Consider the following 19,075-nt stretch of genomic DNA (forward strand, 5'->3'; position numbering starts at 1 on the left):
TAAATTATTAATCTCTGCAAAGGGTAAGAACAGATGAATAAAATGAGGTTATTTAAGGCAATGAGTTCACAGGAGAATTGTCTTGGGGAAGACGAGCAATAGCATTTTTTAAAATAGACTACAATGACATCTTGCGTAGTAGAAATTTTTTTCTCACTCTGCCGACAAAAATATGCCAAGAGAAAACAGAAAGGAACGCTAACTCAAAATTTTAGAAATGTGGCTATGTACCGCAACAGTGCAGAATTGTAAACTTCATGTATGAGAAATTTAATGCCACAAATTGCAATGTATGTTACAATTTCCTTTAATATACTTTGCATGTTGAGTTTTCAACCCAAAGGGTGGTTGGATCCTCAACAGACAACAGATCGGCAGGCAGCTGCCATAGTTAGCCCAAGAGTCACTGAAGAAGCGTACTAGGGAAATGAAGAGTGAAGTAGTTCCCCGCTCCTTTCCTCACCGAGCTACAAGGTGCTGTTACTTATTAGTCTGTTAACCCACTGAAATTCGTACACACCGGGCGAGTTAGCCTTGCGGTTAGGGTCGCGCAGCTGTGAGCTTGCATCCGGGAGATAGTGGGTTCGACCCCACTGTTGGCAGCCCTGAAGATGGTTTTCCGTGGTTTTTCCATTTTCAAACCAGGCAAATGCTGGGGCTGTACATTAATTAAGACCACGGCCGCTTCCCTCGTATTCCTAGGTCTTTCCTATCCCATCGTCGCCATGTGTCGGTGCGCCGTAAAGCAAATGGCAAAAAAATAGGAAAAATAGAAATTCATACAATAACCGATCCTGTGAACAACAATTGATACCATTCGTCACAGGGTTTGGCTGCGTAAGAAATGGTGTTGCAAGCATTGTTCTTACCTCGGTCACTTTCATATCAACGCCAAGGATGAGACTAAGACAGAAAAATGAAAGCAGCAAACCTGATCTAGCGCATACCAGAATACAAAGTACAACCTGTGCGCTGTATATCACCAGAGATAGGTCTGGGCAGGTAATACACATTATAAAGGTCAAATAGTTGTGCTAATGTGAATTACCTCGAATTTGAGCTGTATTAGTATAAATTTATCATAAAATTCAATAAAAGATTGGCATAATTACATCATGATGCAAATAGTCGTAATTCTTTTCTATAGGTGCCTGTGTTAAAATGTGTCACGGAATTTCTATAAAAGCCTAAAACACTCTCGCCTACAAGCTTCTCTTTATCGTCCATTTCAAAAATGCAATTCTCGATGTCTGGGATTGAATGACTCCACCTTATTGAGAAGCTAGTGATGAGGTTACCCATCCTTAAGAGAAGATTTAAGGTTTTGCCGCCCATTCAAAGTTTAAGGGTTCGAATTCCGACTTCAGCAGCGGCCATGCTTACTGTGGAGTTTCTCTGGGATTTTCCACTCAGTCCAGAAACATCTTGATGATGATGATGATGATGATGAAGATGATGGTGATGCTTGTTGTTTAAAGGGGACTAATATCTAGGTCATCGGCCCCTAATGAAACGAAATGCAATGACAATTTAAAAGTACAAAATTCATCCACTGACCAGAATTCAAAACGTGATGATGAAGAATGAATGGATGAATATGAACAATCAGTGGATCCGACCCGCAATGCCTCATCTTCTCAGAAACAATATTACTGACCAAGGGGCTGCTTCCAAAACACTATCGTGAATCGATGATGCTAGTTGTCTAAAGGTCAACGGTCCCTCATAATGGCACTTATCGCTAGTAATGTAGGACCATGGTATTTCTCAAGTTGCGCAACTAATCAAAGGTAGCGTAAACTCACGGTGTTCCAAACATTATGGTACTACTCACAAGTATTGTACGTCGTACAGGTAACGCAGACCTATGGTGTTTCTCACATAATGGCGCCACTCGGAGGCATCGCAAATCCATGGTGCACCTCATATAGGTGTATTAATCACAGGGACTCGTACCGTCCCGTGGTGTTCCTCACATAGTGGGTACAAATCACAAGTAACGTAAGCCCGTGATGTTCCGCACATAGTGGTGCTAATCACAGCCAACGCCCAGATCCGTGGTGTTTCTCACATAATGGTACAAATCACAAGCATGTAGGCCCGTTATGTTCCGAATACAGTGGTACTAATCACAGGTACTGGAAACCCACAGTGAACCGCTCTCTGCTGCTACTAATCACAAACCTATTGTGTACCTAATATAGTGGTACTACTCGCATGTAAAGGCGACCCATGGCTTCCCCCCCCCCCCGTGATGGTACTAATCACAAGTAGATTCATTGTTCTAATTCAATCATCCCTTGGTCGCCTCTCTTAGTCGCCTCTTACAACAGGCAGGGAATACCGTGGGTGTATTCTTCGTCTGCGTCCCCCACCCACAGGGGTTAAGAAACATCTTGAGACTGTACTCATTTATTTTCCCAGGACTTCTTTACCAGATCCAACCTCAGTAGTGGTGTATATTTACAATAAATCTGAAATCATTTTTAACAGTGCATTGTCCACGTGCTTACATATGGCTGTGGAACTCAGAGACACAATGAGTGTACAACAGGGAAACTCAGAATATCCCAAAGGGGTAAGATGAGAGGTCAATGCTAAGTTTTGCAGAGGAATATAGGGAGAATGAAAAAGACTCAGGTCGGTCACAATCAATGGTATCCTTGAGAGAACAGCTACCTTGAGATGATAGTAGGCGAACAATGTTGACGGACGAAATTGGTACTGGAGTGGAGTCGAAAAGACCTGCTGAGATCAACAGGAACACTACTTGACGGGTGGGATGGATTTATTCTAAAGATCGCTGGAGTTCAGTGCACAAAACCGTTCCACCCGAAAAGACCTTGGGAAGAATTATTTCGACTTACGAACCGAAGGGACCACATAATTTTGATAGAATTGGCTAATGCCGATGATGATGATGATGATGATGATGATGATGATGATAGTACTATCGACCAATAATAAATAGAAACACCCGTAGTTCCTTAACTAAATCAATAATTCGAGAATGACGACAATCCAGACTCAGAATGTGGTATTTTTCCCCGAGTTGTTTGTCGATCACGGAGCTAACGGTGTCCCGTCAATTTTCTTGTCTTCAGCAATTAGAGGAACGGTGAATTGAGGCATGACCAGGTTCCAGACGTCTTAATTGTTGGTGGTAGTGTCCTTGACCCACTCTTTCAATGGGTGCCACTTCTCATTACTACGACGTACCCAGTACTCTGAAACTGTATCGGGAACAGAAATTGTACGATTGTAAGACGTTAAATATTTGATATACTGATTTTTCTGGCTGTTTCAACGTATAAGAAGTGGAAAAGGCATTTCGCATGTGAATTTCCAAGTGTGATATGTTTACTCCCACGAGTATTCTTCGTGTGCCGGGCTGAGTGGCTCAGACGGTTAAGGCGCTGACCTTCTAACCCCAACTTGGCAGGTTCGATCCTGGCTCAGTCCGGTGGTATTTGAAGGTGCTCAAGTACGACAGCCCCGTGTCGGTAGATTTACTGGCACGTAAAGGAACTCCTGCGGGACTAAATTCCGGCACCTCGGCGTCTCCGAAGACCTTAAAAAGTAGTTAGTGGGACGTAAAACAAATAACATTATTATTATTATTATTCGTGTTTCCATTAACTACGTAGGTGCGACCTGAAAATGGGAAGGGAACGTTGAAGAAGTAAATTCTCCAAATTACTTCAGCTCAAAAGACTAGAATTTCTGGGAGCAAGACCATATAATATTATAGACATACTAATGTCGTTTAAAACATGCACCCGTAGCCCCCCACCTCAATACAGCGCTATCGAAATTAAGTGGCGTACCGGTAGACTCGAGACGAAGGTCGAATGGAATCCTCTAACAGCCGTTCTTAAAATACCATTTCTATTACTAACTCTAAATAAATTAGTTATTAAAAATATACATGTACTTACTTGTAAAGATTTTGAAAATATGTTACCCTGCATCTAAGTGTGGGAACCTTTAAAGAGAAGAAATATCATGAGAGTTTTAAGGAAGAGACTGAGGAGTTTCCACGGAGTAAAGAAATTTTGGAGGACTGAGAATTGAAAGACTTGTAATCTACAATTATTTGGGCTTGAATGGAAATCGGTGCTCCGGTTGTAAGAGAACAATTGGTGTAGATATTTTGGGTTTGTATCATTATTATAAATAGCTTCCTTTAATTGTGTCAACTGTCTTACTGCTGTATCTGTTCCAATGCGGGTATTTGCTAGTAATTTGGAGGTAGAATTATAAATTAAGCAACTATGACTTTAAGAAAGCCGATATTGTAGTGTAGTTGAAAGACTGTGAAATACCATTTCAAGGATGGTTGCTGGTGAGATTTTCACCCACCAACATCTTGAATGAGAGAACAATTATAAATCATTTCTTCAGAATCTAAGAATTCTTCCAGCCTATTTGTTTTATGTAGCGTATGGCACTGAGTGACAAGTGATATGTGTAATACAAATCAAAACAAATAAGCAAACATTAAAAATAAAGATAATACAACTATGCACAAAATGTTCAAAGCTGGACATCTAGTTCACTGAGCCTTGATTATCTAGCTAAGGCCTTGATGGCATCAGTCCAGGCCCGCAAACACACTGCCGATATAAGCCGTATGTACCATTAAGTGGAGTATTACTATGCAAAGTGCCAGAGTAAGGTATTATTTAACGTGCCAGAATACATGATATGCTGTTGTCTCATTTAAACACCCCTGAAATGCCTCCGGTCTTAGCTGGGATCTAACCCATTAGCCAATAAATTGAGCTCCATAGCTGCAGTGGTTTAAGTGCGGCTAGTATCCAGTATTCTGGAGATAGTGGGTTCGAACCTCATGTCGGCAGCACTAAAGAGGTTTTCCGTGGATTTCTAAGTTAACATCAGGCAGATGCTGGGGCTGTACCTTATTTAAGAATACGGCCGCATCCTTCCCACTCCTAGCCATTTCCTACCCCATCGTCGCCATAAGACCTATCTATGTCGGTGCGACGTCAAAAACACCATATCGCAAGTAGGATCTCTTCGAGGTGGCTGTCTGTCTCACATTAGATCACATATTGGTCGTATGTTTCATTGCTTTGTTCTTAAGTCTCTCCTCAGTTACAATTTGTATTTTTAACACAGCCATTTGATTTATTACAAAGCTTGGATATTCAAGGAGTTGGTTCGCGTACGAACAGCGCCCATGTATGAACACTTGTACTGTTGGTGGTGAACCTTATTAGGACCGAGCAGCTTGTGAGGTCTGCAGGTGCTGCTGTGAGACACTGGCTCCTGATTTGCTTCAAAAGAGTACCTTTGTAACTAAAATGTACAGTATGGAGGTAAGTCACCACTCGAGCATTTCAGTCGGCGCTTGATCCACGTAAAATGTGTGAGTGACGAACTCTTTGTGACACAGCAAATGCTCTATAAGGGGATTCAGTAATCTCTAGAACTCAAACCTCGTCCACCATGGCGCTATAGCTCTGATGGGTCTTGTCCTACCAAGCGGCCACTGTTCTTCCCAAAGGCCAACAGATTACGAGGTAATGCATGGTCAGCGTGACGAATCCTCTTGACCGTTATTCTTATCTTTCTAGACCGGGGCCGCTATCTCAGTCATGCAGGCTGAGAGGACATCGAACCCGAGGCCTTCCGCTAAGAGGTAGACCCATTACCCCTAATTGTGCTAACACTTCACAATTTATGATATAACATTCATTATATGTGACCAGAGCACCATGAACTTCAAAATACAAGGTGCAGATCTCTACGAACACGCTGTTGGAAATTTGAGTCCAAATCGAATTATTCACACTGTCATTGGGATTCTGAGTTTGTCTGTGAAGGTACTTGTTTAAGAATATTTTAGCCAATATCATGAAGACGCATTGAACGAAATCTACACATTTGTCACCAATGAACAGGAACATGAAGAGAAAAACGTGCACTTCCGCTATCAAAAACTAAATGTCAGTAGACAGCTGTAGTCACTTGATCCAATGGAGTGTTTTATTGAAAATGGTATTTAAGGCACTCTGAATTAAGCTGATAATGAATGATAGCTTAAATGAAAGACGGAGGTCTGTAGATTGTTATAGAATGAAAACCCTGAAAATATAACTTTCCGACATCTTTCACCTTCCTTGCACCCTCAATAACTCCAGTTTTTTGGTCGTTTTCATCACGTCGCTGGGTTTCTGGCATAACTTGCCTCACGAGGCAGCATCATACCTTGGGTTTTCTTATCACCTGCTTAGTATATCTTCTTAATCATGGCGCGAGGGGATGTATGTTGACAAGCGAGTTCTCACTGTGTGTATTCGCTCCCTGTTTTACATTTTCTAGTCAGATAATACGTCCCTAAACCTGTGTATTATCGGCACACTTTATCTGGATGCATTTACACACTAATGCTGAATCGGTCGACCTCGGCAATTTTCGAGATTCGCACTGGCAAACTTTGAAACACAAACTACGAATTGCTTAAGCATCCTTGTGCGACATCTGGCGTACACTTTACGCACTAGTACTGTTATTGTTTACACAGCAAAGCCAAACTACATAATTCGTGCTTGGTACAAGATTCGCATCGAGAAATTTTATATAATGTGTATGTGACATAGTTGTTGGCTTAAGATGATAACGGTTTAGAAACTTCATATCGATCGACCATATTCTCGATTCAATTCAGATTTCATTTTCATTCAATTGGCAGTACTGTCGGAACCGGGACAGCTCCCTCCTTACTCCTCACCCAAGTACACAAATGCACCAAGATAAAGTGTGCCAATAATACTTGCAGTGCCCGTACTGTAATTAATTCAGGTTAGGCTGAGAAGAGAACGATCACGTACCATCCTCCAAAGTTCTTTGAGTTTCCATAGTTACAGAGAGTAATATTTTAACCGACTTGTAATCTCGATTGATTCTCAGTGCTGTGTGTTCCTCGCTCCAGAGCCTCAAACCAGTCTTAAACTCGTGATACAGAAGGAAATCGAACCCTAAAGTAACTTCATCGACTTTGGATCTCTCCCGCAGCTGATTGGAAGGGTTATGAGAGCGTTCATACAGATACAGTGGGTGCCTGGAGTTTAACAATTCAGTGAAGTAGAATCAATGGTAAGATGAGGTCCTGAGTTTGATTCCGAAAAGTAGATGCACTGCTAGGATGATACTCTAAGTTTAAAATATAAGTGAAGTAGATGAACAGACAACAAGAGAACGTTTTTAAAAGTCGGTGAAATAGATTTACAGGTAAGATCCAATTAAGATAGGAATTTTAGTTGAAGAATTCAGTGAAATGAATGCGCTGATAAGATGGGAACTTGAGTTTAAACATTATGTGAAGCACACACACACACTTAGTAGCGTATGCGTGTGTTAGACGCATAAAGGGCGCAATTATTGTTCCTATGTGTAGTATACGTATAAGTACGAGTCTGAATGAAAAGAATATAAAATTCCTGGGTGACAAAATTATCTTCATACATTGGTGTCTTCCATGTTTCTTAAAAATCATAATCGTTGGAAGGTGCTAAGATAATTTGTTATTTTAATCTTGTCTCGAGAGGCGAAGAAAAAAATAAAGAACCTAATATCAAACTAAAACTTCGATACATAGAACACTTATCCTATGTTCTAAAACATCCTCAACATAGTCCTGAGGAGGGAGCACATGCTGTTCTTCGCCTTGCAAGGTTTACAGATTGTAGTTCTGTTACTCTATTGTTTCCGTAGTCAAACGCGCAGTACGATAGAATTCAGTTCTTTCCTTCATAGCTTTTGAGCAAAGGATTAGTTCCGAACTGATCTTGGACAAAGCTCCAGTATCTCCAGGAGTGTGTTATCCTCATCTATCAACATGACTGGAATACTGTACATTTGGTCATATTTTGTATGCATTTCATGTGGCGACAGCTTGAAGTGCATATGACAACTAGCAGTTATTCGACGAATTATACACTATAAACATTATTCAGATTTCAGAACGAGTGATAATAGAATAGGTAGAATGTAGGGCTGTGCTCACCAGGTCATCTACTTCATTCGATATTTCGTCACACCGCAGTTGCTACCTTGGTGACTTGGAATAAACTTCGTCCATTGTTACTGAAGATGTCTGTCACAATTTTAGACAGAAATCTGGAAGCAGATAGTTCTTATGAATCGAAGGTTTACAACACGAAAAACGTGTACTACTACTACTACTACTACTACTACTACTACTACTACTACTACTACACTTTGCATCGTTATAGTCAAATGCTAGGTCTAGCGATGAAATCACAGTTAAAGTCGAGATTAATATATGGATATGCTGGCTGACAATACTTGTTGCACATCCACGGAGCAATGTCAGTGCATTTAGGAGTATTACAGAATAAAATTTCAAGAGGAAAGTTGACACTGAGAAAGTTCCTTCCACATAAAAATAGGGAATGTGGATAGCTATCAAAACCTGCCATACATTTAGACAGACCTGGCTGATATATTGTATTATCTGGACGCAACACCCGCCTCTGCACTGTCATCTGCAGCTGTAAGGTAGCATTTCACATCTATGATTAAGATATTGACAGTGAGGTAAAATGTCACATTTAGCTTTTATATCTTTAAAAAATGTGTATTCTGTTTCTCGTCTTTAGAGCTACTCGCCATGTAAGGCGGAAGAAATTTGGATTGGGGGAGGGAAGAGGGCATCCAGAATCTTGTCGATGAGTTGATATTTCGCATTATATCTCTCAGGTCCGGTATGTCTTAAAAGTACTAATAGTGCTATCCTAAATTTACGGGCATGGTGGTTGTTCAGGATTTGAAAATTACAAATTGCCGGTCTGTTAAAACTTTATTTATACATATCCTACCGCAAAAGTAAGCACTGCAGTATGTTTCTATTCCTTACCAGCTCCACCTAACCAACCCCTAATCCTACACACCTCAGTAAGATAAAAAAAAATGCACTGTCTCACTCGAGTCTAACTCAGCGTAGACTTCCAATGAAAGTTTGAACAAATTTCTTAATTGTTTATTATAAATCTTCATATGATTATAGTATACAGGCAGGCCAATTCTATTTTTAAGCTAATGATTTCGGCTTGCAAAGTGAATTATTCGTATAAATAAATCGAATTTTAGAAAGGCAGAGGGAATTTTTGGGAGTGGAGAGGATGATCGAGAGCCCACTGGGCTTCCTCTCTGAATCTAACCTTGCATGTTAGTGTCTTATTTCGTGAGCTTGCAGCCGGGGGAGAGTGGGTTCGAACCCCACAGATGGCAGCCGTGAAGATGGTTTTCGGTAGTTTCCCATTTTCACACGAGGAGAATGCTGGGTCTGTACCTTATTTAAGGCCATGGCCCATCCTTTCCATTCCTAGGCTTTTCCTATATTATCGTCGCCATAAGACCTATCTGTGACGGTGCGACTTAAAGCAAATGGTAAAAAAGTACCTTATTTCAGGTTTTGGTGTTCCCTCTTATTTCATATTCAGGCGCACTTAGTTTTCTTAAAATATATTTGTTTGCTCTTCGATGTAAGTGATCGTGTGTACGAAGTGAGATTATCCATAGATTACTCTTCCGTGCATACATGTGATTCACTGTGACGATTGTCATAATTATCATCAGTATCCTTCTTGAAGTATGCGCACGTAGATACTTGTTATTTATGGGCAAGGTGCTCACTATCTTTTTCCTTTAATTACCTACAGTAATTGGTATCAGATACACAGTATATAACAATCTTTCTTGTTGACACACGTCGTTACGTGATATGTCATCTCTGGTAATAAACGCGTCAACCGGAAGAGAGCTTATTATTTATCATGTTATCAAACAGCATATCTCAATTCCTACAACCTCTGGGCTATAATATCCGCTGTTTGACAATCGCGTTCTAAAAGTTAATCTTTAATATCCTCATCACTATGAACTCCATAACACAATTGGTGCCGTTTGTGTAAAAAGCTTGATTGTAAATTAATGTATATTTTATCTTCACAGTTGGGTCCTAAATTACAACGCTTGATTTATTTTTTCATATTTTTAATTTTTTATAACTATTATTAAATAAACAGGGGTTTGTGTCATCTCGATCTGATTACCTGCAAATGGCTCCTGTGGCTTACTAATAGATATACGTAGGTCGAGTCATAAGTCATGGCAACTATTTTTTCTCGCGAACAGGAGACAACACGGAAATTCTAAGATATGCATTTGGAAACGTACGGTATCTACTTGCGAATGACGCCACTAGATGGTGTATGTAAACAACAGTGTGGGTGTAAGCATGCCCCCAAGTTCAGTGTGTGAGTGAGAGCGTCACAAAATGGAAGTCAACAAGCAGGAGCAACGATTGTAGCAGTTCTCCGCGGCAGAAATGCACGCCAATGCCATGCAGAGCTGCGAGAAGCATTAGGTGTGCATGCCATGCCCTATAGAACAGTGGCGAGGTGGGTGGAGACGTTCCAAGCGGGGTAGAGTATCAACTGTCGATTTGCCTTCCCAGGCCGTCCAGTATCCATGGACAAAGATGTACGGATAATGGTGTGACTATGATCTAATCCCCAAAGACAAGAAGCCATTACGTAGACAACGGTTTGCTAACAAAGAGGACATCGTAACAGCATTTCGGAGAGAGATGTCACAAGTTAGCGATACACATGCAGCGAATGGTATTCAGCGCCTGCCCCACCGCTGGCAGCGCACAGTGGAAACCTTGGGTGATTACTTCGAAGGTCTGTAACCAGTGGAGACCTATCCTTTGTACGTAGTCTTGTGCATTTGCTGTCTATACCATAATAAAACAATGTTTACCAATGGCCTGTGTTCTGTCACTTTCGTACAAGAATCTCTTGAAGTCAGAATTTGTCTCCAGGCACTATGCATAAGTACATGCCCTGTATTTCCAAATGCATATCTTAGATTTTCCGTATTGTGTCCTGTTCACGAGAAAAAATAGTTGCCATGACTTATGACTCGACCTTCATATAATTTTGGAACGTGTGCATTCATCTGTCACCGTGGTGGTGTTTCAATATTATTTTCCATTTTAGATGCTGTGACGGCCTTTGGTTGGCTACTCACAATAAGAACAACAGAGGAATTTACTCAAATTTATAACAACAGAATTCAGAAACTAAGGTCCAAGCAAAATCAAGGAAAGGAGATAAATTAATGACGTTCAGTTGACAAATTAACAACTAGTATTTATATAAACCCAAAGTGAAGCAGCAAAGGTAAGCTCTCTTTGAAGAAATTCCTTCTTCTGGTTTTTCAATAATTTACCTCTAACAATAAAACAAGAAACAAACGCAGGTGACGAAAATTGCGAAGTCGTTAGGAGATAACTGAAGACGCTCACTTTCCATCACACACACAGTTAAAAATTATTCAAGATAGGTTGCTGGTATCATAGGTACTAAGTCTGAGGTGTGCAACCTATTGCATCGAAATAGGTGTATGTATATATCGACAGAGGAACATGGCTGGTAGAATGTTCAGGGAAGTGAACGGAAAGATTTATCCAAGATGACAATATGGACTACACTTGCAAACTGTCCTAGCAGAGCAGTCAGATGACTCAAAGTGGCAGTAATCATTTTGTGCTGTAGCACCCCCACGGTCACAAGTGTATGCACAGGTTCCAAAATTATTTATGTATCAGTAAGCCATGGGTGCCATTTACAGGTAATCAGATCGAGATGACACAAAATGATGTAGTGTAACTGAAGGTGCGTCTACTTCTCTGTGGGAATTTCCTGAGCCAGAGATTATGTACAGTGATTTCCATAGTTCTATTCTCTCGTGCTTGTATTCCTGGATGTTGCCAACGGTAAATTGCAAATTATTACCTCTAAAACTAAAACGGAATTGCTAAACTACTCCGTTTAGAACTTCTTATTTCATACGTAATTTTCAAGACTTTTTTTTGCTACTGTATGGCATTTCCTTCAAGGGGCAACGAATGATATTAAAATAATGTACCATATATGCAAACATCCCTTTCTTTTAAAGATCCAAACTGCATCGTCAGCACTTGTGAGTCACTGATGTAATCTGCATGTTAGATACAGTGAGTTGCGGTTACATCAGGTTGTGGGGTCAAGAATTGTGTAATGTGTGTGCTCCTTACGCAGCGGGAAGATGACCCAGGAGCCCACTTGTGAGGTTATAGCACATAATTATCAGACAAGGAATGTAATGTAATCGAGCGTATAGATGTTTAATATTCTGTAAACACCGCCGTTTAAGAACCTGTATGAGTCTCAAGAGAAGCTGGTCTGATCATTATCCGTACACACATCAGCTAGCTGCAGGGCATTGCTTCATAAGACACACGCATGCCTCCAAGTGGAAGGACGTAGCCTAGCCTAGGTTCGGCCGCCGTCCAACCACTCCAGACCACACTGTGGCAACAGCAGCGTTTGCATTGTTTAAAATAAAGATTTATGTAAAGCACAGTGTTCTTGATCCGCCTTTGAAACGCAATTTGCTTTTTGACCTATCACCCTATCTCCACCTACACAATAGTAAGCACGAGTTCTTCATCTCAACTGAGACATAGGATTTAATAATCCCATCGAATGTTTTAGAGTATAATTAAGAGTGTTGTGAATAAATAGGGAAAAAGAAGGGGACTTCGCGCGATACAAAGGAAAAAACTCACCCATTGACGCTACAGACCTTGAACCATTTCATACGCATGCCGGCGAATAGGACTGGAAATCAAGTTTCCACACAGTCATTAATATCAGGCCACTATAAACTAACTTTCAGACCTGAAATCTCCTTGATTGTCTTCTTAAAACGGAGCAAACCTCGTCATCAAGTTCGTAGTGGAGTTCGGGACTGAATACAGTGCCTCCCGCAATTCAAGATAAATACCAAACAACAATCACTCTCATCAGTATCAGGGGGCGTAATATCTGCGTGGCATTGTCACGCTTCTCGCCACGTGGTCAACGTTCAAATCCCAACCAATGCTTATGGGATTTTTGAAATGAAAAGTCACATCCCTGTGGTTTGGATGCTTCGCAAAACTGAAGGTTGCGTGGCCATGATCACGATTTTATGATCACAAATAACTACAGGCTTGCTTGCTTGCTTGCTTTCATTATCACACCCAGCAGCTCTATTATTATTATTATTATTATTATTATTATTATTATTATTATTATTATTATTATTAATATCAATTTAGGAAGGCTCGGCTTATGCCGGTAACATAATGAGCTGACTCGGCCTAAGCAAGGAGTCGCCTTCTTGATTATGAAACTACAGGTACATATGTGTACAAATATTTACAACAGAAATAATTACAACAGATACATTCATACAATAAATACAAACAACTTCAGACTTCTTATGTCCCCGTTTTGGGAATCTGTTCTTCAGTATTACTGGAACTGCGGCCTGGAACTTCATGCTGTTTGGCATGAGTCAGAGGAAAAGTCGTTCCTAGGAACTTTCTCACAAAGTGGCAAGTGCTCAGGAGGGTGGCTTTCTGTAGTTCTACGTATGTGTGATGATGCAGGTTTAATGCGGCCAGAGAGCTGTGGAAGCATTTTGGAATAACACCGGTACATGATATTACTATTGGAACTGTGGTGACTGATTCTAGTTTCCACAGGCGTTGTATTTCTATTGCCAGTTCTGTGTATTTTGATATCTTTGTGGCTATTGTTGTTTGTAGATTGGAGGTATTTGGACAAGCAATTTCTCTAAGGGATGCGGATCTTTTTGATTTATCGATTAGAATAATATCTGGCCTATTATTATTATTATTATTATTATTATTATTATTATTATTATTATTATTTGTGGCATTATACTAACTTATTGTTAAATAACTCTGTTTTCTTGATTGAGATGTATAATTTGGAACCTTTCTGCTTTCCAGATGTCATACCCCACACTACCGAAGTGCTGGTTCCTCCAAAGAGCATCACCGAACTGCCAGAGAAGCTGTTAATGTCAGGAATCAACTTACCTGGTGAGTGCTGTCAGTTCGTTCACCGTTCAGATATATTATATCAAAAATAATTTCCCCGAAATATGGTGTAAAATTCTGCTGATTATTATCTAGAACCCATCGTCATGCCAGAATATGTACACACATTACAATACGCATTAAAACTACCCAATTTCTAGATAAAGGTTTCGAACACTACAATTAGCAATTACGCCCAGCTCCTTGACTAAATAGTGAGCGTAGTGGTCTTCGGTTAAGAGGGTCACGAGTTCGATTCACGGTCGAATCGATGATTTTAGCTGCATTAGTTTAGTTCGGCCGGCCGGGGGCTGGGCGTTTGTGTTCATCTCAATACACATCCCCATTTTTGTACAACACGTCACACTGCTAATCACCACAGAAACATGCAGTAGTGAATGACTTTTTCTTGTACAATTTACTTTACGTCTCATACACGCAGATAAATATTATGGGGACGAGAAGATAAGATTGCGTGATGTGAAAATCGGAAACCACATAAAACCATCTTCGGGATTGCCGACAGTGGGGTTCGAAACCACCATCTGCCGAATTCAAGCCGAAAGCTACGTGACCCAAACCCCGAAGCCACTAGCTCGGTTAGCGAATACTTCCTACCACATAAGGTTTGCATCAGGAAAGACACAGTGCCATAAAACTGACCTTTTACCGAGCGTGTTGGCCGTGCGGTTAGGGTCGCACAGCTGTGAGCTTGCATTCTGGAGATGGTGGGTTCGAACCCTACCATCCGCCCCAGGAAAATGCTGGGTATGGTCTTAATTAACGCCATGCCCGCTTCCTTCCCAATCCTAGCCCCCTTCCCATCCTTGCTCGCCGAAAACTTTCATTATGTTAATGTGACGTTAAAGTACTAACCAAAAAAAACTGAGCTTAACGCAGACGTAGTTGCGATGCAAAGTAATTGGGGACAAGGACTAGAAGAAGAAAAAGAAGAAGAAGATACCGACAGTTATCTTCAGTGTTGATACGCCGAGTTGTTAGATGTTCCTCACTTCATGTAAGTGCTTTGGTAGTTTCTGCTGTAATTCTTATTCCTGAGACACCTATCCTAATATTACTCATACCAGGACACAGGCCGCAATAACACAGGTTGGCGCGCAGTTGTTACATACAGTACATATTGTGCAGGTGACCGATGACTAAAGAAGTCCCAACACCCTAATACGAACTCGACAACAGCTATATATAATTAAAATGCGACTAGAATTCAGTATTTATAATAATAATAATAATAATAATAATAATAATAATAATAATAATAATAATTTCAGTTTAACACAGGTCATTCTGGGGTCTCTGGGCCTACCGTGGCTCATTTTGAGTTTTGATAGGAATTTAAATTCCGATACCCTTCCTGACACCACGTGATGTCTTAGATGAAAATTCCACCTAGAATTAATCAAAATTCGAAAGCCAGAAGCTAAGCCACTGCACTAACCGAAATTCTATGTACTGGTACTAAGAGACGAACAAAATAATGAAATGGTGGATAGATTTTAATTGTCTGTTAATTTATTTATGTATGTATGTACGGATTAACAATCAACACTAAGGACACTGGCCGTGAAAATTAGAGTAAATCCGAAAAGAAAAAAGGTTACCAGGTCATTCGATATTAACTGTAATGCAGAAGGTACATATACTGGCACTGGCATTGTTTTTTCGTATTAATGTGTGAGTACTAATTGAAGCAACACATTCAGAAAACAATACGAGTATTTTACTATCGACAATTTTCTTCACGTGCGAATATAGACTGTAACGAATACAAATTGTGGTCGAAACAAGTTTTAATATTAGATTTTGCATCCGGGAGATAGTGGGTTCGAATCCTACTGTCGGCAGCACTGAAGATGCTTTTCCGTGGTGTCCCATTTTCACACCAGGCAAATGCTGGGGCTGTAACTTAATTAAGGCCACGGCCGCTTCCTTCCAACTCCTAGGCCTTTCCTATCCCATCGTCGCCATAAAAACCTATCTGTGTCGGTGTGACTTAAAGCCACTAGCAAAAAATATTCGATTTTCACCTTTAAAAAAATAAAAGGAGGTATACTATGACGAGGACGTTATTCTTTAATGTACTTTATTTATTTATTTATTTATTTATTTATTTATTTATTTATTTATTAATCTATGTATTAATGTATTTATCCGTTTGTTTGTTTGTTTGTTTGTTTGTTTGTTGGGCGGTAATATTATGTACAATTCGTCGCATATGCACATAACAAGGAAAGGCTTATAGCCGCAGTTCTAAAGTGCTGATCCCTTCTAGGGCTGCAGGTGTTACCAGCTGAAAATCGGACACAATATACTGAACAAAATGTATGGGAGCACCGCAGTCACAGTGGGGAGATGGGATTTTTCGCCATTTATAAATAGACTAGCAAATGTACCCGTGCTTCGCTACGGTATTCTACATTGTATACGGATATCGACGTAAATACTGTGCGTGCAGCAAATGAGATTGTTTTAAAATTGCACGTCTCTTAGCCTTATCCGAGAAATAGCATGGGGAGGTCCACATACGTTGTTTCCAATGTAAAGTGAGGGTTGCGGAGTTGTGATGATAACGCCAGGCTCACTTGCCTACTGCCATTCACAATCGAGTTGGCAAGTTTACATTATAATTGCAGGCCCCAATGCCTACTGCGCGGTCACAATCGGTTTGGGGAGTTTTAGTTACAATGGCAGACCCATTTCCTACTTTCAGACAGGTTACAGTTGAGTTTTTATTATAATACCAGGCAACTTCCCTACCACTAGTCAAAATTGAGTTGTGCAGTTATCATTATAATGACAGTCCCTTTTTACTGCTGCTAGCCAGCTTACTGCCAGTCACACAGAATTAGTGAGTTTCCATGAAAATAGCAGGCCACTATGCCTAATGCTAGTCAAATTTTAGATTGGAACATTTGTTTATAATGGCGGGCACCCTGGCCTAGAGCCAAACACAATAGAGTAGGGGACTTTCGAACAAAACTGCATGATCCCTTGCCTTCTGCAAGACAAATCGAAAAGTGAATTATTCATTAAAATGGTAGGCCCTCCTTACTAATGCCAGTTACACAGGAGTTGGAGAAGGACCCCATTCCTACTGCCAGCAGTCAAAGTCGGTGTAGGGAGTACTGATTACAATAGCAGACACATCATTTCTCGATCGCTACAAATCGACATCAATGAATATATACAGATATTGCAGACCTTCATTTACAGATTAACTGCTGCTAAACGGTGCGTCATCTCGACAAAGGATTGTACCGTAAGGCGCAGTATTTAGCGATCTAAATGGCTGGTCCTATGATATTTTCTCGCATCTAATCTATTCATGGGTCAGATTGAATCAGAAACGTTGAATAGGTAGAAATTTGTGTAAGATTATCTTACATTGCATTACTTTTCAGATAATTATGTGACATAGCATTTGGCTCACATATGGGTACTGGGTGGGCCAATGTTCGTGTAGAGTTTGATCATACTATCTTTCCTGTAAGTGATTGAAATGATGCACATGAGAAGAAAAGGTTTGGAAATTAATTTCCATTAAGGCAGGTAGATTTCCATTAAGTTTGGTTGTGTGTATTTTGAGGGAGTGCAAAATCACGGTTTCGGTTTCGTATAAACCCACAATTAGTTCAGGGATTAAGAAACAATATTTACCCTAAAACCTCCCCAAAGGATAGGTGGATTCTAAATATGAAGTTTGGTGGAAATATATCCAGTAGTTTTCAAGTTAGAGAAAGACAAACAGACCAAACAAACAAACAAAGAAACAAACAAACAAACTAACTAACTAACTAACTAACAGACACCAAGGAAACCTACCCTTGGACAGATGGATGCTATATATAAAATTTGGTTCAAATATCTTGTTAGTTCTCAAGTTGTAAAAAGTACGCTTTACACGCACCCGCTCTTGCGTTAAGTCCGCTGGGATTTGTACCGAAAAACGGTCCGTTAATGATATCTCCCTTACTAAATCCTGTTATCGAAATGATGCACATGAGAAAAAAAGGTTTAGAAATTAATTTTCATTAAGGCAGGTTGATTTCCATTAAGGTCGGTTGTGTATATTTTGAGGGAGTGCAAAATCATGGTTTCGGTTTCGTGAAAATACCCACACAGTTCAGGGATTTAGAAACGATATTTGCGCTAAAACCTACCCAAGTAGAGGTGGATTCTAAATATGAAGTTTGGTGGAAATATATATTTAGTAGTTTTCAAGTTATAGAAGGACAGACAAACAGACAAACAGACAAAGAGACTAACAGACAAACAGACACCAACGCTAAAAATGATGCAGACGGTCATTATTACACCTGAAACGGATAACTGTACGGAAATTTCGCCAAAATAATCAATGTACAGACACACAGTCGTTACGATTTTATTTTTTGCGCTAAAACCTACCCAAGGACAGGTGGATTCTAAATATGAAGTTTGGTGGAAATATATCCAGTATTTTCAAGATATAGAAGGACAGACAGACAAACAGACAAACAAACAGATAAACAGACACCAAAGCTAAAAATGATGCAGATGGTCTTTATTACACCTGAAACGGATAACTGTACGGAAATTTCGCCAAAATAATCAATGTACAGACACACGGTCGTTACGATTTTATTTATATAGATGACGGATAAGCATGAGCACGTTGAAAAGTGCAGACTTCCAGTTCGAGATTCATATCTCCTAAACGGTTTATGATATTCAGAAACGGTTTGCCCCATCAGACGCCTCATTTATCGTTCTACATGTTTGTTTCTAAAAACTTTCCACGTATCTCCCATATTAAGGGGGCACATTGAGTTCAAATTTTGAATAGGGTGAAATTTGGGTGCATTTTTAACATTTTACATTACATTTTGCCTACTTATGTATAAGCTAGAATCATGAAATTTGGTACACATATGTCCCTTAATCGTGCCAATGTGCGCACACAACGTGATGATCCTATCATTCTTATAAGTGTGTCAAACACTAAAATATACTTGTAAAAATCACCAAATTTACGAACAATCCAGATATACGGCCAAAATTAACGTATAAGGGAGAGAGATACGA

At 40.0% G+C, this 19,075-nt stretch overlaps 1 protein-coding gene across 1 annotated transcript in view; it reads left to right on the forward strand.

Annotated features, from left to right (window-relative positions):
- The window catches only part of LOC136874435 (puratrophin-1), a 1,332,114-nt gene that overhangs the window by 723,992 nt on the left and 589,047 nt on the right, over nucleotides 1–19,075 (forward strand). Inside the window, exon 6 of the mRNA XM_067148069.2 lies at nucleotides 13,901–13,993. Coding sequence (XP_067004170.2) covers nucleotides 13,901–13,993 — 93 coding nt within the window. The remainder of the gene's footprint in view (nucleotides 1–13,900; nucleotides 13,994–19,075) is intronic.

Source organism: Anabrus simplex, chromosome 5 (genome assembly GCF_040414725.1).
Source record: "Anabrus simplex isolate iqAnaSimp1 chromosome 5, ASM4041472v1, whole genome shotgun sequence".
Classification (NCBI taxonomy): Eukaryota; Metazoa; Arthropoda; class Insecta; order Orthoptera; family Tettigoniidae; genus Anabrus; species Anabrus simplex.